At 39.6% G+C, this 21593-nt stretch overlaps 1 protein-coding gene across 19 annotated transcripts in view; it reads left to right on the top strand.

The window, feature by feature from the left end:
- The window catches only part of PTK2 (protein tyrosine kinase 2), a 189618-nt gene that overhangs the window by 152663 nt on the left and 15362 nt on the right, over positions 1-21593 (top strand). For 18 of the 19 annotated variants that reach the window (XM_027684583.1, XM_027684569.1, XM_027684567.1 and 15 more), the window contains 10 exons: positions 1334-1418; positions 3966-4066; positions 5344-5459; positions 7560-7660; positions 8554-8643; positions 9977-10181; positions 15765-15876; positions 18250-18336; positions 19509-19646; positions 21007-21138. In XM_027684583.1, the coding sequence (XP_027540384.1) occupies positions 1334-1418; positions 3966-4066; positions 5344-5459; positions 7560-7660; positions 8554-8643; positions 9977-10181; positions 15765-15876; positions 18250-18336; positions 19509-19646; positions 21007-21138 (1167 nt within the window). Of the gene's footprint in view, positions 1-1333; positions 1419-3965; positions 4067-5343; positions 5460-7559; positions 7661-8553; positions 8644-9976; positions 10182-13159; positions 15112-15764; positions 15877-18249; positions 18337-19508; positions 19647-21006; positions 21139-21593 lie in introns of those variants that run through there. The other variant, XM_027684584.1, reaches the window with a different exon arrangement.

Raw genomic sequence — 21593 nt, 5'->3', positions numbered from 1 at the left:
GCCAAAGTGTCATTTAAAATAGAGTTTGCTGCTCAGGAAACAAACTGTGGCCGGTCTGATACATCCTCACAGGTTTGTCTCCTTATCCAAAACCAAAAATATCAGCAAAACCCTGATATCAGGCCTTTTCCTATCTTCATTGTGGAAAATGTCTGGGGTGTCTGATGGTTGCAGGCACTGAAACTCTTCCTTTTGATGCTCCTGTTGGTTATGAGATGTTTCAAAAACTTGATGTGTAACCAGGAGAGGGATGGGTCTGTCAGGCATCCAGAGATGTCTCATCCAGGGCTGATTGTTCAATCCTGATTTCATAAGGGAATAAAATCATGATTTACCACCAGTTTTTCAGTCAGTTTATGGGCATTTTATGTATGAGAAGAGGATTTAATCAATATTTTCCTGCTAAGTCAACTTGAAGATCTATGTTGTAAGCAACTTAGAAAATAAGCATTTAAGCCTGCAAAATATAAATACTACTCTAATTCTGATACTGTTTGTCTTTACTAATAGATTTAAAATAGAGCAGTCATGAGCAGACATAGAACATAACTGTGAATCTTCACCTGTCAGTGGCCTTAAAAACTGGGTTTTAAGGACATACATCAACCCTGTAGTCTTTCAAGGAAAGGTTCATTTGTAAACTGCCCATTAAAACATGGACAGTGTAATGTGATGTAGAGACTTAGTTTTAAAACATTTCAGCCTTTTTCAATCCACTAAGAACTTCTCATTTTTCAGCATTCAGAAGATGAGCAATTAGATGGGAAAATCTGTTTGGTTTTGAATACACGTTGTTCTGTTTAACTTGGTTTTAAAGCCTTGGTCTGACTGATTGTGAAGATAATATATAAAAATCTTTGTTTTACTTTCCTCTGTAGTTTGGGTTCACAATTGCAGCAAGTCTTTCCTCTGCAAGAACCACAGAAATTCCTTTACTTGGCTTTCCAGGTTGCTTGCTTGCATAAGCCAAGTGATATTTTTAGGATATATCTCCTCGTTTCCTGTATTTTTGCTAAATATTTTCAAGAGTTTACCATCCTCAATAGCACAAAAAGTTTACAGTACTATTCAGTTAAACTTACCACCTTTTGTCATAATTTTTGCACAATATTAACATGGTTTAAAACAGATTAAATATTTCCAAGACACATTAGATGTAAATGTTGCACACGAGGTGTCTTGACTATAATGATGCTGAAGCTTTCAATATGTGATTTCTTAGCTAAAGGTATTTTATTTAATAGTAATTTTCTCCAAAGCAGTTCTTGCTGGAATTTTAAAGGACAGCTTTTGATGGGCTGCCTTTGAGTTATTTCTCAATCATGTCTTTCAGGAAAATCCAGCCATGGCCGTTGCAATCAAAACGTGTAAAAACTGCACCTCTGACAGCGTTAGAGAAAAATTCTTACAAGAAGCCTGTGAGTATTAAATAACTTCTTTGGGGATCACTTCTGTAATTGCTCCCTGCAAAGACTATGACCATGTGTGCCAGAAACTTCTGACACTAATGTAAATCTTTTATTAATATATAGCCAGACTTTTTCCTCTCCAGCAATATGTGCCAGGAGAATGCTTTACTTCCTTGCATTGCCCATATATATGGTTGTCTGTGGGTTCCTTGATTTTCCAAATTAAATGGTGATTTCTGACTCCTCTAGGGCTTTAGAGCCAGTTTTGGCATATTATAGATCTGATCCTCTATTTCCTTCTTAATGAATTTTAAAAAAAACCAACACTTTTTTCAGTGTATTACTTTAGAAGGTCAGGTAGTTGTTTTTGCTAGAAATGTTATGTCTAAGAGAGATCTGCTTTGAAAATTCAGTTAAAATTTATGGTAGAATAAACCATTTTTCTAAATAATTGCCCACAAATGGCACATTTCATATGTAGAGGAAGGCTTTTTGTTGAGATGAATAGGAACAGGAAACTTTTATAAGAATATTCAAGTTAGCAATTCCTCTATTGTTTGGTTTTGTAAGCAAATTAAGATATGGGACTTAGGCCTTAATTTTTGCCTATTATCCTCTGCTATTGTGTATCTATAAATGTTGTAAAGGTATTGTATTATATCAATAAATTAATTGGTTATGGTCAGATATTACAGTGTATTTTATTCAGTATTCCTTTATTCAAGGATTTTTCATAATTGTTCAGAAGATCTGTGTTCACAGTTAATGACTTCTTACTTTTGAATGTCAGATTTTTCTTAAATTATTATAATTTTTTCCACTACATTTCTATCTGTTGGAACAGTAAAAACCACTGCTTACAGTAATAACTCAGCACTCACAGGTAGGCTGCTGTCTCCTAACAATGTAGAAAATAATTGCTCATTGAGTGCTCCCTATTATGCCTTTAAGTTTGACAGATTAGGAAATGCCACCGTAGTCGACAGATAAATAATGCTTTTCGATTTTGATTTAATAGTTTTGCCATTTCTTCTTTCTCTTTTTCATTCTAATTCCCATCCCTTACCTTTGACTTGTGTTCAGATTGCAAACTTGCTCAGAACAGTTGGTTACTTCACTGAATTAATAAATTTATTTCCTAATATTTTAGTATTAGGAGTATTAAGATATTTTCATGGCGTTTCAACACTGCAAAGGTTTAGCAGTTGTTATTGACTATATGACATTTCACCATATTATTTATTCCTTTTTAATAATGTTTTAAGCTATATCAGTGATGGGGATGTTTGTTTCCTTGGGTTTTTTTTCCTGTGTTATTCATAACATTAATATTTTAAAGAATATGTTATCTTAAGTTTGCCCCTAAAGTTTTCTTTGCAGGAAAGTATGTTATTAAACTATTATAACTTTCAGTCTTAGGAACACAATTGTCCAAGGCTTTTAGTTGGGGTTGGAGACGTTTTGGTTACACAACTGCTGTGTACCCACATGCAGAAGTAGAATTCAGAGCTGTTCAGAGTAAAAATCCAGAAATGCTTCCTGGTTTTAGCTTGAGATTAGTTTAAAGCCAAAAGAGAGCAGGTTCTATTCTTGCCTAACTTCAGGCAAACTGAGGCAGACTTTGCACTTTGGTAATTACCATGTATCTCTGCTGACATTGCAGACTGTAAATGTAGCAGGAGATACTACTTGAGGATCAAATTAAGGATGTTTTGTCAAGAATACATTAAGGATGTATTTAAGGATGTATTTAAAGATGCGTGCTGAGGATATATTTAAGGATGTTTTTGCCATGCGTGTGTTGGGAGAGAAGAACTTAATCAGAGGACTGATGTTTGATTTAAACTGCCAGACACATCTCCCCAAAACATTAGCAAACCTTCAGTCAGTCTCTGAGGTGAGCAGTTCCAGGATGAGGGATGTGGAGAACTCCAGCCCTGGAGATGTTCAAGACCTGGCCAGATGGGACTTGGAGCATCCTGGAAGGTGTCCCTGCCCACGACAGGGGGGTTGGAACTGATTGATCTTGATGGTCCCTTCCAGCCCAAACCATTCTGTGATTCTGTGATTCATATGTCATACTGCATAAAACATGCTATGACTCTACTACTGAGGCTGAAAAGTTAATTAACTCCATGGGAAATAAAAAGAGATATGAATGTAATGATTAAATAAGATTTTTGTTTATGTCATAAACTGACAGACATTTATTTCCAGTAATTGAATTATACACACTGTTTTGCCTCCTCTTCCAGTTGAAGGGCACAGGTTAAGTGGCCTTGCAGTGGTTTGACAGGGCATTAATTAGGTCATGCTCAGCCAGGGCTGAGAGCCAGCCCCTGACTTGACTGGCACCTTCCACAGCAGTTTGCATTTCTGTGAGTGGAGAACAGTACAAATAAAGCAAATGGCATTTCCCACTGCCCACAACACACGAAGTGACCAGACATAACTGCTTGCAACAGTTGTTTCAGGCTGTTTCAAGACCTGTGGTTGTATTTTCTGGTCACAGGTGAAATGCTTCTTAACCACCGAATTGTTTTCGTTTCCTTTCAGTAACAATGCGTCAGTTCGATCACCCTCACATTGTGAAGCTCATTGGAGTCATTACAGAAAACCCAGTTTGGATAATCATGGAGCTCTGCACACTTGGAGAGGTATGAAAAACCCTCGTGCAGCTTTGGTCTCCCCTCTCTTAGCTCACAGATCACTTTACGAAAGACCGAAAGAACACTTCCCAGTACTAACACATGATATCAAACATGATATCATAGTCGTTTGTAGAATTATGGGCTGAGAAACAGGAGTGGCAGCGTTTGACCTCCTCCTCCACTGAGGGAACTGCATCACCTCATTCCAAAGCCATTTAGTCAGAGTTTTCAGAGAATTCAATTGCAGTTCCAGAGTGAGAGCATGACCTCTGTCAAGATGATGATAATGTGATATCATTTAAACAGCATTTGCAAAGATACCTTCTAGAAGTGAAATTGTGGTACATCTTTTATTCTTCCTGAGTAATGCTGCATTTTCCCTTGAAATATGTTGGGGTTTTTTCTGTAGAGTCTCTGCAGCAGAGGCCCTAGATAAGATGACTTCCCTCATTATTTTGTTTTTTGGATGAATGGTTCAAGCAAAACTAGAATCTCACTCTTTATAATCGATTAGTTTTCTTTGAGCTGCATGTTTCTGAAAATGTGAGCTGCAGTGACATTTCATTCTGCATTGCGTGTTGTCATTGTAATTATCAAACTGCAGTACATTGTCCAGAAAAAAAAGGAGAGGAGGGAGAAAAAACCTGTAGTGGAGAAGTCATTTTCTGTCAGAAAATTACAGATTTCCTTTCCAGTGCCCAAATGACTTTTCAAAGCCCTGTTTTAATTTTTAAGGAGATTCAAATGCCACTTTCCAGTAGGTGCTAACTGCCTTATACTGGGAATATAGCTTATAAATATTCTGCATGGATATTGGTACTCTCTGCTAAATTCAGTTGTTTTAGCACATGTAGGTTAAAATAATGCTTCCAAAACAATACTGATGTACTCAGTGTTTGGCTTGGCCAGGAACTGTTAAGTTCTTAAATTATTTAGGCTGTAAACATGTGCTGTTCTCAAGGATAGAGTTAGTAAAAGTCCAGGAGTGCTTCACTGTGGAACAGCAGCAGCAGATGTTCTGCAAAAGAAGCCTGAAAGCAATACACAAAATTACTGGTTTTTTTTGTTTGGCTAACCATTTTCATGTAGGAAAAAACTGGTTGAATTTAACCCAGAGTTAATTTTATTCATGGGAAGTGATTTCCTTTTCTCATCCAGCCTTCAGGGAAGGAAGTCATGCCCGTCGATACTCGTGTAAACTTTACAGTTTGAGATATGCCTCGTTCAAACTTGTTGTTTTTGGTCCTAATTTCTTTCTGTTTCTTCCTTCCCCGTGCAAAAAGCTGAGATCGTTTTTGCAAGTAAGAAAATACAGCTTGGACCTGGCCTCTCTGATCCTCTACGCTTACCAGCTGAGCACAGCACTTGCCTACTTAGAGAGCAAAAGATTTGTACATAGGTAAGATTTCATACAGACATGTGTGTACGTGTCTATTTTTATATGCAACTACTTCAGATTTTAGGCAAGGTCATTTTTGCAGAGACTTCCACCAGAATTACACCCTTTTCAAGGGTGACACCTGCTGGCCCACTCCTGGATTGACTCGGAGCTGGTGCTGGATTTTAATTGGAGTCGTTTTCGACTTGGTTGTTGCTTTGTGGTTACAGTATTTTTTTTAAAACTGTGAGTCAACTGCAATCTTTCAAATATAGAAAAGCAAAACAAGGGCAGATGGCTTCTTCAGTAAAGAAGAGGGAAAACAAAATATTTATAAAATACAAGTACTTGCTTAACCAGAAAATGAACCTAAATTTCCTTTGCGGTGTGTTTTGAATTTTATTCCCTTGAATCTGAACATGAACTTTCTAGGGAGAAGAGACTGACTTTAGGCTCTTACTGCATGCAATTAAGAGTTCACAGCACTCCAGTTTATTAAGTACCATTAATTTTGAACTTCAGCTATTTATTTGTGTTTAAATACTTACAGTCAAACTCTCTATGTGTTGTGATAATGTGTATGCAAACACTTACATGTAAATTAATAACTATATATCTATATGCATAGATATTTATATTAAAAACATTGTAAATAGCAGAGCCAAGGGATTGTTATAGATGCTTGGATTTTAACTGGCTGCTCATGGCTTGGACAAGTGAACTCTTTACTGGGTTAGGAACTGGCTGCATGGCCGGGCTCAGAGAGTGGTGGGGAATGATGTCACACCCAGTTGGGGTCCTGTCACCAGTGGTGTTCCCCAGGGTTCAGTGTTGGGTCCAGTCCTGTTTAATGTCTTTATCAGTCATCTGGATGAGGAGATCAAGGGCACCCTCATTCGGACAACACCCAGTTGGGCAGAAGTGTTGATCTGCTGGAAGGCAGGAAGGCTCTGCAGAGGGATCTGGACAGGCTGGATCAAAGTGCCACAGCCAACAGTGTGAGGTTCAGCAAGACCAAGTGCCAAGTCCTGCACTTGGGTCACAACAACCCAACCACAAAAGGACCTGGGGGTGCTGGTCGACAGCGGCTGAACATGAGCCAGGGTGTGCCCAGGTGGGCAAGAAGGGCAATGGCACCTGGGCTGTACCAGCAATAGTGTGGCAGCAGGACCAGGGCAGGGATTGTCCCTCTGGGCTGGGCACTGGTGAGGCCACAGCTCGAATCCTGGCTTCAGTTTTAGGTCCCTCACGACCAGAAAGACATTGGGGGGCTGGAGTGTGTCCGGAGAAGGGCAGTGGAGCTGGAGAAGGGTCTGGAGCACAAGTCCTATGAGGAGCAGCTGAGGGATCTGGGGGGTGTTTAGCCTGGAGAAAAGGAGGCTCAGGGAGACCTTATCCCTCTTCAGCTCCCTGGAAGAAGTTCATAGCCAGGTGGAGGTCGGTCTCTTCTCCCACGTAACAAGTGACAGGACAAGAGGAAACAGCCTCAAGCTACACCAGAGGATGTTTAGATCAGATATTAGGAAAAAATTTCTTAATTAAAAGGGCTGCCAAATCCTGGAAGAGGCTGCCCAGGGCAGTGGTTGATTCCCCATCCCTGGTGGTATTTAAAAATGTGTAGATGTGGCACTTGGGGACATGGTTAAGTGGTGGCATTAGCAGAGTTGGTTTAATGGTTGAGCTTGATGATCTTTCCCAACCAAAGTGATTATATGATTTCAGCCAAGTGGCTGTTTATTTTAACTGTAGCAATAAACTCACAAAACACAACTGACACTGCCGTGAAGTGGGAGAAAGCAGCACTGCTCAGTTTGCTGTACTGACATCACTGCTCAAAGCTAAATCAGTCAGTACTTAGTCACCTCTGCTGAAATGCAGAGTCCACAGACACACGTAAGGCAAGTTGTCTCACCTGGGAAACTGCAAGACAAAAATTCCAAAGTCTTTCCATAATCCCTGTGGTATCACCAAAATCTGAGCTCCTTATTAGGAAACCTCATACAGGACTGAGATCTTAAACCCCTTCCTTACCTTTGCAGGGCAGGAGGCAAATTTTCTTCAGGTGGTACTTCACCACTTCGCTTTTAAATTGCTAGAAATACTGTTCCCTCTCTTTGGCAGGGATATTGCTGCTAGAAATGTGCTGGTGTCTACCACTGACTGTGTGAAATTGGGTGACTTTGGTTTATCCCGATACATGGAAGACAGTACTTACTACAAAGGTAAGTTGACACTCTGGGTCCTTCTTGCAGGACAGTTAGAACACAGTTGCTTCTCTCAATATTGAGGAATTAACCAGATTTCCTTGGTCTGGCTGTTGTATTTGTGTGAAAAGGCAAGTTACTCAACAGTTTAATAATGGCAGTAAATTCCTACATATGTGCTTAAGAAGAAGGATCACAAGGTCTGATTTCACTTGAAAGCAGTATCAAGTTCACATGTAGGTACACATAAATGTTGAGTCTGTGCTGTCAGTTATGCTGCAGATTTCAGATGCCACTGAACTAGGGAGATTCAGTACAAAAATGTCTTTGAAGCCTACGTTTTTCCCCATTTTGGGTGGAATACTGATCTTCAGTGCCTCTGGCAGCTGAGAGATGTCCTGCAGTGCCTGATAGAAGGGAAGTGCAGCAGGAGAATAGAAGATTGCATGTTGGGTACTAAACAATAGCATTTTAAAGCTGGCTTATATTGTTAAAGCATTTATTCATAAATCTCATCTTCACTATATTTTTGGTTGCAGTTATATATTTAAAAATATCCTTTATCTGTCCCCTTACACTTTGTTATATTTCCTTGTTTCATTTGTCTCATTTCACTGAGCTACATTTCATTTTTTAGTTGCTGAGAGGGGAAATAATTTTGACATGATCATTTCTTGGTGTGCTTTGGGGGTTTGTTGTTGAGGCCTTTATTGGGAGGTTTGGGGGATTATTATTATTTTGGGTTTTGTTGGTTCTTTTTTCTGTTTTAGGTAAAGCCAAACAATTTTATTTATCGATAGTTGAAGTGCTTCACTGGAGATGGGGTTTGTGAATTGTTTCACTGAGAACAAAATCTGTGTTTGAGCTCAGTAGTAGAGATAACAGCCTGCCTTCTCTTGCCTCCCCTGTAGCTTCCAAAGGAAAATTACCTATCAAATGGATGGCTCCAGAGTCAATCAACTTCCGACGGTTTACCTCAGCTAGTGATGTGTGGATGTTTGGTGAGTGAACACCACACGGTGGGGATTCTTTAATGTCTTGTTGGAGAAGTTCAGTGTTCCGTTTTAGCTACTATAAATGAATAATTTCCAGATATTTGGCACAATGTTTACTGTACTTTCTGAAAATCCAGTTTCTTCCGGCATATTTTCCATCTTTGTATTTATTTTTTTTCCTTTTTCTACTCAGTATGCCTGAAGTTTCATGTGCCTTTTTACCTCTAGTAAGAAGCTGACAGAAATGAAGGTACAGGGAAATTATTTTCACAGTTAAAAAGGAAATTTTTTTTTCCGTTGGTTGTATTTTGGAGCTATGCTTTTGTTTTTCTTTTTTTTTTGTTTTACACCATTGTCATTGCTGTTTCTAATTTGCATTTTTTTGAGTTTTATGATGATACACCTTGCTTAATGTGTAACTCATCCTACGTAATACCCTGTTTCTAGATCTTTAATGCCAGATTCCCACTTAATTTGTCTTTCATAGCTCCTGTCAGTTTTACAGAGTATGATCAGAAGCTGAGTAAAAATGAGGCTAAATAGGCATATCCTGAAGCTTTGATCTTTTTTCCTAAATATGTGAGGTTTTTTATGAATCTTGATCATCTGTGCTCAAACTGGTTCATACAGCTGGTCTGGGCAGATGGAACACAGGCTGTTTTAGGGAACAAAGGTGATGAGACTTGGAATAAGAGCAAGGAAAGTCAAGTAAGAGTTCACCCTTTTTACAAATTAAAATTTGAATGTTGTTAAGTGAGGGGTGTATAATAGTTTGAAGAAAACTCTAGTACAGTCAGAGTTAGAGAAATGAATTCTAATGTAAAATCTTGGCCAATCCTAAAGCGACAGACCACGTTTCCCTTTGTGCTTTTAACGCTGTTTCAGTAGAAAGTAGTTTATTACATAGTTTCAGCACAAAAAAATCTGGATCAATGCCAGCGTTAAAAACACCCTCAAAGTGAAAATACACCCTACGTGTTGAAACAGGCCAGTTGGAACGAGTCAAAGGGAAAAGCAAACACAGCTCATTCCACCTCGTATGAAAGATTTGAATATGAGCAACCCCTGTGACTTAGAGCAGGTAAAGGTAAAAGGCAGTGCAGTGGGAGGCCAGGCTGTGGGTCGTGCTGCCTCATCAGTAGGTGAGGTTGGTGCCGTGTGAGTGATCCTGCTGCACATCACTCCTCTGCTGCCAGCTGGTAAGTCCAAACCTATTCCCTGGCTGCACGCTTTGGAATAAATCGCAGTGTTAGTGCAAAATTGGGGGTTGTTTCTTTCTCTAACAGCTCTTGTCGTTTGCTGGCAGTGGGGAAAACGTTGCTTTGTGTGTGTTTCTCAGGTGTGTGTATGTGGGAGATCCTCATGCACGGGGTAAAGCCCTTCCAGGGAGTGAAGAACAATGATGTGATTGGGCGGATCGAGAACGGTGAGCGGCTCCCAATGCCTCCAAACTGCCCTCCCACCCTCTACAGCCTTATGACCAAGTGCTGGGCCTACGACCCCAGCAGGAGACCCAGGTTTACTGAACTTAAAGCACAACTCAGGTAGGGTTTTACTTCTGAAAGGTCGTTTTCCTTGTTCAGAAATATTTATTTTCGCTTTATCTTCTGTTACGGTATTTTCTCTCTGTGGCAAACACGAGACATGGTGTGTTAAATTTTATCTTCAGAAGGCCAGGTTGTTGTTAGTCTTTTGGAAAACTGGACCTTATCTGCTAGAGAAGATTAGATTCGGCAGTAAATTCAAATAACTGGAAGTACGAATCACCTTCTTTCTCTCCCAAGAAAAACTTCACATTTTACTAGCAATTTGTTTTTAACTTTAGCTACCATCCTTGGGGAGACAGGTAGAAAGAATTTAGAGTGATTATCCGGACAAACATGTTGTGGACGTTTGGGGTAAAAATGTATCTTTTCCTAAATAAATGAAGCATCAGGTGAGTGCTGTTGGAAGTTATTTTCATGGCATGTAGCACAGTGGTTGCACAGACACAGCTGTCACAGGGCAGTTACAAAGCCTGCAATAAATGCAGCATCATTGACTAGAAATTCTTTTGCCCTTTGTAAACCAGGATATAGACTACCTTTTGTTTGTCTTGGAATGAATGTGAGTACACAGCTTGGAGACCAGTCTAAATTCACACCTTAGTTTATTCTGCAATAATAAATATATTCCAGTGTCCATATCTCCATTTCGCCAGCCCCAAGGCAGGAGTGGTGTTTAAACTTTGAAACCTCACTGAGATAACGTACAGACAGATTTGATATTTGTGACCAAATTGGGTCACAAATGTTGTGACTTCCGGATTTTATGAGGGCTCAGTATGTGTTTTGCATAAGTCAATACAGGGTTCAAACAATGCACAGGTATTGTACGTTGACAATCCACTCTTGGCTTTATTTAATTCAGTCCCAAATTCTTCAGTTTTATTTTAGGTCTTGTTTCTAAGTTGTGCTTTGTGGCATGTTTTGTTTTCATAATATCATTCTTTGCTGTCACTGGATGTTCGTAGTTCAAGATAATTCTCTGGTGGTTAAAATAAGGGACAATTTGAATATAATTATGATGCTGTTTCAGAGTTGCTATATGGATAACTTAAATACCTTTAAGTTTTTTTCCTATTTCTTAAAATTTCATACAGTTTCATCATCTGTTGGTTTGGGAGCTCCTGTGTAGACTAATAATTCACAGAGCTAGAGGAAGACTTGTCCCTTATCATATATAACTTACCATTATTCTCTTGACTGTGGGGAGTTAACCACCAAGGAAGGAATGGCAGGGCTGGGTAGGGATTGCAAGGAAAAGATGTGTGGGGAATAGGTGGAAATTGGCAGTTCACTTGATTTTTCTCTTTTTTTGGTTCTAGAAGAATAGGATTCTTGTCAATTTGCAGTCAAGCTGTACTGATAACTTAAAGCTGGTTGGCACAGGTGAGAATGAAGCCCTGAAAAATGTGACTGGGAAGATGGCAGTAGTGTGTAAACCCAAGCAGGGAGAGTATCTCACCAGGAAAGTAAGAGGATGAGTAAATCCAGAGTGTGCTCAAGAGCTTGGCTCTCCTCAGAACATGCACTCAGGACATGTGGCAAGTCAGGGTCTCCTTTGGTTACACACCAAAATGTGTCCCATCAGTGAGCCCTGAAACAGGTCATGCAGAAAGACTCTGGAATTTCCATGCTGGCAGACTCTCAAACTTTGACTGCAAAAGGCTCTGAGGAGCTGGCCCTTGCTGTGCACGAAGCCCAGCTTCACCAGGAGATTGGATTCCACACCTCCAGCAGCCCCTTCCAAGCTAAACCATTCTCTCACTCAGATGGAAAATATACTGAGTGTGGAGGGGTTTTTGCTCCTATACTCATACTGGGAGATTTGAAGCATTACTTAGAGGCCAGCCTCTCTCCTGGGGCCATTGCAACCCTAAAATCCATTTTTTACTCTGTTCCCACCAAAGCAGAGCTTTCTACCACTCCAAACTGGTGACCTTTATTTCCCAAAGTTAGGCAGCATGGTTGTCCTTGGGGCTGCTTTGTGCCGCTCACAGACAGACTTAGCCTCTTGCTGGAAAGGTTGCCAATTCCCTGATGATGAGGCAATCTCAGGCAGCTAGGAAAGATTGGGTTTCAAAACTCAAATTCCCATGAACTTGCAAAAACAAGCCATTTCCCTGGTGGCCTTTCCCTCTGGTGTTGCTGCTGCGCATTCTGGATCCTGTCCAGGGTAGTCTCTTCAAGCTGAGAGCAGACTGGATGTTTGCTTGGAGCCAGTGCTACAGCACTGCAGCATTCCTCTCTGGTTTTATGAGAAAGAGTCCATGGCTTTGGGAAAAAACTCTTGCATCTGAAATAGCACTGGTGGGACCATAAGCATTTCATGTGGTCTCTGTTATTTGGTGCTTTCCCCGTTTCATAGTAACAGCTGCTTTGCACGAACTGTATTTGCAGCTGATTGTGCAATGCAAAGGTGCTGATTTCTGTACAACTTATATACAGTTATTTGTTATTACATATGAATTTATGTAGTGGTATTAGGGTAGTAATTTTTATAGCATTTGATCTGTCTTAAATGGATAGGATTGAGTCAGTCTTCCCAGCAAACAGAGAAACAAATGGGTGGGTTGTGGATTTCCAAATTTAATTCCTCCTTGGATTCCAAGTCCCTTTTTCAAGTCATGGGGAGGGGTTAAAAGTCAGATTAGGTCAGGACAGTGAGGTGCAATCCTGCTCTCCTGTGACTCTCACTGACTTGGTCAGAGTTAGAATGTGGGAAATTTTTATTTGGGAAACGTGTCACCTTGCTGGTTTTGTGTAGAACAGATGGAGGCTGCAAAATGCTTCATTATTGCTCCTTGATAGTGACCATTAGGAATAACGTGTAATTCATATACAAGTGCTTTCATATTAGAACAGGATGTGAAAATACGTTCATCTGCATCCAATTTGGCATTTGTGGTGGCTGGAGATCACAGAGAGAAAGGAAGAAGCTGCTTTTTGGGGGTCAGCACTTACTGTAGATTCCCACATCACACTGGTGCTGCTGTGCCTTTTGGAATGTGAGGAAACAGTTCAGTATTTAAAATATTCCTACACTGAGGCTCCCAGTAAGTGTTTCCTTTTTGGTCACAGGCCAATTTCAGTAAAAAGTCCTTTGTAAATTAAATAAGTTTATCAATTACGTGGACTTGTAATAATGGAGACTTTTCATCAGCCTTCACCTCGCCCAGAAGCTGAGCTGAGTTTGTCTGTTCTACCTCAGGGTTTGCTAGGGAAACCATAGGGATGGAGTTCTCTGCTTGCTCCTCGTTGTTGCTAAAAATATGTGCAGTTTGGGAAAATATGCCTAGATCTGACTTTTCCTGACCTTCTGCATATTCTAATAAACTGTTCAGAGAACTTGAGCAGCTGCACTGAGGAAACGTCAAAAATATCTCTTGGCACACTCTGACTCCATGCACGGATCGGTCTCCCCTTTGTGAAAACAAAGACCTTTCTGTGAGTCATTTATATTCTTTGTGGTTTTTTCAAGTAATGCTTCTCTGAGGCATTTCTACTTTATATTCTTGTCAGCAGAATCAAGGGCATCCAAGTACAGATTCAGCCTGGGACCTCTGGGCTGCTGGGAAAGAACCTCCCATTGGTACAGGCGACGGGAGAGCAGGGTGGGATGAGTTGGAGTTGTAAGGCAAAAAGCTGAGCCCCTGTAATGAAAACCAAGTCACTTCAATAGAAGATTGTAATTTCCAGTGATAAGGGTTTAAGTTGATGGTGTTGAATGCTGTGGGATCACAGATAAAATGGCTTTGATAGCAAGGCAGAGGGGGTATTGGGGTTTTAGTCCATTCTACAGAAGAACAGGACTGTGCTGTGGCAAATTCCACCCATGGCCCCAAATTGTCAATAAGCCATCTCTAAATTTAGTCAGCTGCTAGTAGCCAACTCTGGTCTGTTCTTCTGCTCAGATTAGAGCAACTGCTGTATCAACAGCTTGGTTAAAAATCCATAGTTTATTCGTGCTTTATTCATTAATCTGAGCAGATTTTTTGGTGTTGTTTTGTTTTGGGTCTTTTTAATTTAGATGTATTTCTTGAAAGATGGTAATCGTGGTTCGTGGTTGTGGATGTGTTGGCTGGTTTCTTATGCTATATAAAAACTTATGCTGGATATCTGAAGTGTGACTTGGCTTTAAAGCCCTGGGGTTTTTGCTAGTTCTTCATGGGCTCGAGTATGAAATCTTACATTTTCCTTATTCTGAAGGAAGAGAGAGGTAAAATAGAAAGATTCTCTCTTTATTCCCTCTGTTGGGCTGTAGTTGTGGTTCTGTGGTATTTCTAGTAGGATGACTTTTGCAAATAACTTGTCTGATTTTGTTTTTGTTCCACGTTCTTGTGTTACTTCAGCAATGATGGATTGAAATTGCAGCAATACTTATAAACTTGATTTAGCTGCAGTGAGACGAGATGACTTCTCTGCTTTTTAGAAGTGGCATAGTTTGTTTGGGTTTTTTTTGGCTGAGTAAGGAAAAGCAAAGTTCTCGTCTCCAGCAGGAATTTATTCTTGAAATAAGCTCTGAAAGTTCCACGATGAGAATAGATTGCTGGAGTTGATCTCATCCCCTGCATGAGTAATTCTGGGTGGTTGTTAGCAGACTGAACAGGAGATTATAAACTCAGAACCTAGCTTTGTTTCTGGAAACTCCTGAGTGATAAAGGAGCTGGGAATAGCTCCTTCACAGGATTATCTTTACGCTGGGGATGGCGATATGGAAATAATCTGCCCCGCTCACATCTCCAGACTGTCCCCGTAGCGCGCAGCTCCAAGGAATTGGCAGCTCCCTCCTTCAAAGCTTCACTCTGAGTATTTTTCAAATGGCAAATATCCAACATTAATAAGCCACATAGCAGAGCTGGGAGGAGGCTGGATGTGGGGGCAGCAGGAGCACGTTCAGCTTCAAACAGGCTTTGTAATAGTCAGAACAGTGGTAAGTAGCAAACTGGTTTTACTACTGTCTTATACTTCGTGAAAATGCAGCCTTTTGACCTGAATGCTTAGAAGCTGAGTGAATGCTGTCAGATCTTTCTGTTTTGCTAAATTGCTTTGCTGAATGTGTTCCTGGCTGGGCTAAAGCGTGAGAGCAGAAGTATTTAAAATGGTTTTTGATTGCTTTGTTCAAAAAGGAAAAAAAAATCCCAGTGATCTGAAGCTCTTGAGTTTCAGTAAAGAACATTTTCAGTTTGTTTTGAACCTTTGCAGCAGTTCAGTAGAATGTTTTCTTGTGAAGAATAAGCTTTAATGCAAGTAAGTGCTTGATTGATTGTCTTTGAGGATTTCTCTGTCTAATTGCACATAAAAAGAACTGTTATGCAAAAACAATTTTGTGCAAGATCAACCACAGCTTTCTGAAAATTTGATGCTGCTTCTGTTTTCAAAAGCACACTGGTAATCCTACAGAAATATTTCTGCCTGATACTGGTTTTCAGAAACTGAACTACTGGATGTGAAAGAAGGTTGTTTTTCAGTGCTCAGTCACTTTGTTAAGTAGTGTTTATCAGTCTGAAAAATGCAGGAGCTCTGGGGAGAGGTTTGTTCATCGCTGAACTGGAGTTTTACTTAATTACAATATGTTTTTCTTAGTACAATACTGGAGGAAGAGAAGCTGCAGCAAGAAGAACGAATGAGAATGGAATCCAGGCGACAAGTCACAGTATCCTGGGACTCAGGAGGATCAGATGAAGCTCCTCCCAAGGTAGCTAAGACTGCAAATTACGTGTATTTAAAAAAAAATAAACAGAACCCCCCTTTTTATTCCGTTTATTTCTTCAAAGCCTCCTCTGATGGGTTTGTTCAAACCACAACATTCTGGCCAGATTTGTCATCATCTGTGAATCCCGAAATGACCCAGTTCTGCTTAAGCTGTGATTAGAACTGATCCATGCCATGATATTTCACTAATGATTTTTATTTCTTGTTGTTTTACTTTTAAAAGGCAACCATGGTTGCCACAAAATTATTTCCTGGCCTTTTCTTTTTTTTTCTTTTTTGCAGCACTCTATGCTGGCTAGTGAGCCCTCGGGCCACTGTGAAGTTTATTTATAACACATTGGTGACATGATAGAAGTCAACTAATTGTATTTTCCTTCTACTGGACAGAAAAATTAGGGGTTTGCTGCCAAGGAACTTATGTGGTTTAGTTTCCACTTCGTTTTGTTTCATTACTGTCCTGTTTGGATGTCACTGATGTGTTCTGCAGCTGTGGGAGTCCAACCCCACCAGTTCCTGAGCACTCTCCCCTCTCAGTGACTTGTCTGCTTCTCCTCAGAGTTATTTTTGCATATTATTTTGAAGGCTTGAGCCTGTATTTTGAAGAATTTAATTCTGTGCAGTCACCACTGTAATGTGGAATATTGTCTGTGTCCTGATCAGTTTGTGGTGAATTCCTGGAGCTTTATACAAAGGCTCTGGAGCTGATAATGATTCCAGGACCTTCTGCTGCACACACTCCCCAACACTCACAGGAAAGCAACTTATTTTTATTTTCTTTTGTTTCCCCATATCCAGGTTGTTGCCTGGTAGATTTCCAGCTTAGTTCTGCATTTTGATAACTTTGTGACACCCCAGGAATAAGGGCAGTGGAATTGTTGCTTTCATTTCAGACCTGTTCAGACATCTGAGATGAATTAGCAGGATTTGGTGTTTATCTAAATAGACAATGTTCCAAGTTACAGAAGCAGATAAAGTGCATAAATTGGAACAATATGCTGCTTGATTATTACAGCCTTGTTTGAAGAGTTTGTTTAGTCTTGAAGCTTTGGGGCTAATCCAGGTAGAATAAGTTCCCTTTACCAGTGTAATGTGTGAGCTGCACTATATGTGAAATTATAATCATTGGAGCTTTGTGTGTGATGTATAAACCAAAACACGGAACCAAAGGAGTGTTAAAACTGCAGTTAATTCTGCCACTGCATGTCTGTTTTGAGGGGGTTATTGTGTCCTCACTGTATTTGTAATGCAGGTGTTGGTTAGGTTTTTTATATGCTATTTTTGTGTGAAATATGGATGTGCATAATAATGGCATTGGACCAAGTTGAATTTTGTAGAAAGGAGATTTTTTAAGTGTCTCCTTAATTATTATTATTAATCTTCTAAAGCTGACAACTAATTTTTTTATTCTTCCCAAGATTCATTATAAAAGTTTCATGTCGTTATAGGTCTTAAACTCCATTTTATTTGTAGCCTTATACACATTCTCAAATAATTCACAGCTATCACAATCCATACTATGAAATTACTTTTATCTCACAGTAATATTTCTGTTAGAAACCTGAGACAGAAAACATCCTGCTCCAGAATGATAATGACTTTTTTCATAAAGTAATGATAAATTCTACAACATCAAAGTAATGTGGTCTGAAGGAGCCCTTTGCAGAATGATGAGGTTTGGGGTTTTTTCCCCCTCTTTGTTTGATTCTCCTCATGAAACACTCAGCAGCACTGTTCCTTATCAAAAAAAACCCAAACAAACCTCAAATATACCTTTGGAGGTTCAGAATCTGATCAAAAGCACCATCCTTGTTGAGGCAATTAGTTACAGAGAAGTTAACTATCAGAACTAACTTTATACCTCAGAAAACCACATGGAAACAGTCATGCTAAACAAACCAGTTTGGTTTGTGTTATTCTGACTGAAGCAAAAGAATTTACTTTTGGGAACAGTCACAAAAGCCACAAATTAACAGCAAAATTTCGAAACAATGCTGTATTTGCACCTGGAAACTTGGGTTTAAGAATTATGTTCTTAGCTGATGTCCTCTCTGAACAGCACAGAGCAGGTCACTTAGTGCAAGCAATTAAATGAACAAAGAATTCACAGAGCAAGCATTATTTATCGACCTACCAAGCAAACAATTGAGCTGCATCAATTTCGAAGCAAAAATTGAGGAAAACTTAATTTCAGTTGTTTTAAAAAAATGTTAGTAATTGTAGAAAATCTATTTTAGGGGGGTTTTTTTGAGTTTGCTTTTGGGATCACCACCTGTAAATGTATGTCTCACTGAAAAGTAATTTTTCTGGTTTTAGTTTTCTGTTTCTAAAGACTCCAAAAATTCCTTTATGTTTGCAGCCCAGTAGACCTGGTTACCCCAGTCCCAGATCCAGTGAAGGGTTTTATCCAAGTCCACAGCATATGGTACAGCCAAATCATTACCAGGTACTACATTTAATCCTGTGAATGTTTTTTATTTTTTTTCAAATGGGGCTTTCTAGCTCAGTTGCAGCTGGTGGGATTGATTCACTTCTTATGTGGTTTATTTTAATCCAGTTCTGTTCAATGAGTTTTGTTTTGCATCAGAAAAAAAACCCCCAAACTGAGCCCGGTAGGTTTACTCCAGATGGCAGATATTTCCATATCTGATGTGGTGTTCAAATTCCTGAAACTGCAGTAAAACACATCAGCCATTTCCATATTTATTGAAGGAATGTGGTGTTCTTGTTAACATTTGTGCTGAGCTATGAAATTACTTGCCTTATAAAATGGGGGACTTTCCTTGGGATCATTCATATTTTATTTTCTGTTGCCTGATAGCTGCTCTACCTTTTGTATCCTCAGAGGTTTTGCTTTTCTTCCTAACACTGCTGAAGAAATTTAAAACAAAAGTTTTTCATGAAAGGACTTTGAGCCAATTTTAGGTTTGTTCAAGGCTACAACTGTTTACAGGCATCTCAGTCAAGGGGTTTTTTCATGGAGAGGGGGAGGTTTTCCTTGGTTTAATAAGTACTTCAGGCTCATTAAAACTACTTGGATTTTCCTGTGGAGAACTTCCCAGGCCATGCAGTTAAGCACACTAATTACATGGTGTCACTCAAGACTTAAGCCTGCAACATACAGCAGGGGGTACATTTTTATGGGGCTCTGGAGGGTGATGTTTGCAGGCTCCTATTAACTGGAACACGAGCTCTGCATGTGTAGTTCTTACATATGTATATATAGATTTTGTTTTTTCCTCAGAGGACTTTGATCTTCTTGACTGAAGAGGTTAGAACACGCTCTAATGCTGCTTGTTTGATAGGCACCCTCAAATAGTTATAGTTATCCCCCAAAGTTATATTTCTATATATTTATATATAGTTATTCTAAAACAGTGATGATAACCATCATCAAAAACTAAAAAAAGAGGGGGTTTGTCATGTTTTGGCTGAGCTTCCTTCTTCTGATGTTGCTTCCCCTCCTCCCTCTCAGTGACTGAATTGAGTCATTTCTGTGCTTTCATTTTTACTGTCGTGGGGGGGACATAGCTACTAATTATGGGGAAGCACAGGTCTTATTAATATCTCTGTTTTTCATTTGTTTTTCTTTGTGTGGGTTTTTTTTCCCCCCAAAAGGTGTCTGGCTACCCTGGTTCTCATGGGATACCAGCCATGGCAGGCAGCATTTATCCTGGGCAGGCTTCTCTCTTGGATCAAGCAGATTCCTGGAACCATCGGCCTCAGGAAATATCAGTGTGGCAACCAAACATGGAGGTATTGTGAACTGGCACGTCTGGTTTTGTGTTCTGTACAGTTAAATACACTTTTTATTATTACAAATTATATTACTGTTATTATTTAGGTAGATCTGTTGTAGGAAACTTAAGTGTTTCTCTGGTGCTTTTTAAAATTGCCTCACTGCGGTGGGCTGGGAGTCAGGACTGAATTCTGTTCCTTTTAAAACAAATCCTTCTGTGTGAGGCTGGGCATGAACTGTCACTTCACATAAATTCTTGATTGTTACTTGTTGTTACCACTTATTATCTTAACTGACTGATAGCAAATATTTGGTGTTAGTTAAAAGAAGGCTTTACTGGAACTTAGTGCTGTTGATAGAGATGGGAACGTTTCATGTAAAATACGTAATATCATTACTGTGTAAAAATACCCCTCATGGGAGATAACCAGCACAGATGAAGGATCTGAGGCTTCTCTGTAACTTATCCAGAACAGAAAATGAAATAGTCTGCAAAGCTCTTCTTCCTGAGTTTTATTCCTTTTGGGTGCTCTTCAGCCCCTTGTGATGGCACAGAGCTGCTGAAAGGAACATCGAATTAATTCCCCTTTTAACCTTCTGTCATTTCTTTTCCTTTCTCCAGTGTTAAATACATTTGCATTCCATTTTGTCCTTCCACAGAGATTCACTTTATGCAAGCTTCTGTCTCAAATCCATTCCGTCTCTAACCAGCTCTATTCCCTGTTCTTCTGATAAACATTTAAGTGATAGCTGAGACTTCCCTGTTAAATACAAGGAAATTTGTTACCAAATTCCCCTTGGTTTTTTTAAAAACACTAATTTATACACTATTTGCTAATGATTTCCAGGCAACATTGGAAATATGGTATGTGGAGTATTTGTAAGCTTAAGACAGGCATAAATATTTGCTCAAAAATTCATTTAAAAATGTTTTTGTGACATGCCTTGCAAGTGTTGGCTTACATTGAACAGCATATTTGTTTTGAGTAAAAAAAAAATGTATCTTGCAGCTTTTAACAACTGGATGGTTACATTATTGCTCAAGACCAAGAAAACAAAATTGATAAATCTGGTTTCATTGTCCAACTCAAATGAAGTGCAATACAAGAAGTGACAATGTTGCTGAAAACTAGAACAGAATCTTTCAAATCTGTTTGTTTGCAGTGACTTAGGACCAAGGCAGATAAAATGTTTGGAGTTGGAAAGAGTTTCTTCTGCTGCTCTGGTTTAGTTTATGAAGAGTTCGAGGAACTCTGCTTGGCTGCTGTTGTGCATTTGGGCTTCTAAAAATCTGTTCTTTTATAAGCTATAAGTTCTTGCAGCTGTTTATACAAATTTTAAGTTGTGAGACTGAATAAACTTAACCCTGGATTGTAGGATTCGGGCACTATGGACATAAGAGGGATGAGCCAAGTTCTCCCCACACACCTCATGGAGGAGAGGTTGATACGACAGCAACAAGAGATGGAGGAAGATCAGCGCTGGCTGGAGAAAGAGGAACGATTCCTGGTAATCCTTTGTTTCAGAGTGCTTCTTAATTCCTTCTAATTGTTTTCTTTTTTATTGCAGCTTGCTAAATGTGGTCATTTCTGTGAAATGAGAAAATTTACGGAACGCAGGAGTCACTACTAAATGTGGGTTTGGAAGCAGGTTTTGAATTAAGTGTTCAGCTAGCGAGTCCTGTGTTGCAGATATCTTGAACATCTGTGACCTCTGGTGAATCTCATTATATCCAGTTGAGTGTTTGTGTGCGGGAAGTTGTGGATAAAATTCTGTGCCGATCTGGAGTTTGCCAGTTTGTTCTAAAGGAGATGGATCTGTGGGTACTCCACCCCTGGAAAGGGGATAATGAGCCATCTAAGGGCCCTGACTGTGCTAAGAGTTGTAAGCAGTCCTGCAGTGGAGGAATAATGACACGTGTTAGTGGGAAGAAGTACAAGGAGAGCTCTGTGAGGTGAGGAAGA

This window comes from Neopelma chrysocephalum, unplaced genomic scaffold, assembly GCF_003984885.1.
Source record: "Neopelma chrysocephalum unplaced genomic scaffold, ASM398488v2 Primary Assembly neopelma1_66, whole genome shotgun sequence".
NCBI classification, from domain to species: Eukaryota; Metazoa; Chordata; class Aves; order Passeriformes; family Pipridae; genus Neopelma; species Neopelma chrysocephalum.
The sequence above is the reverse complement of the archived record's forward strand: the minus strand, read 5'-3'. Positions and strand labels throughout refer to the sequence as shown.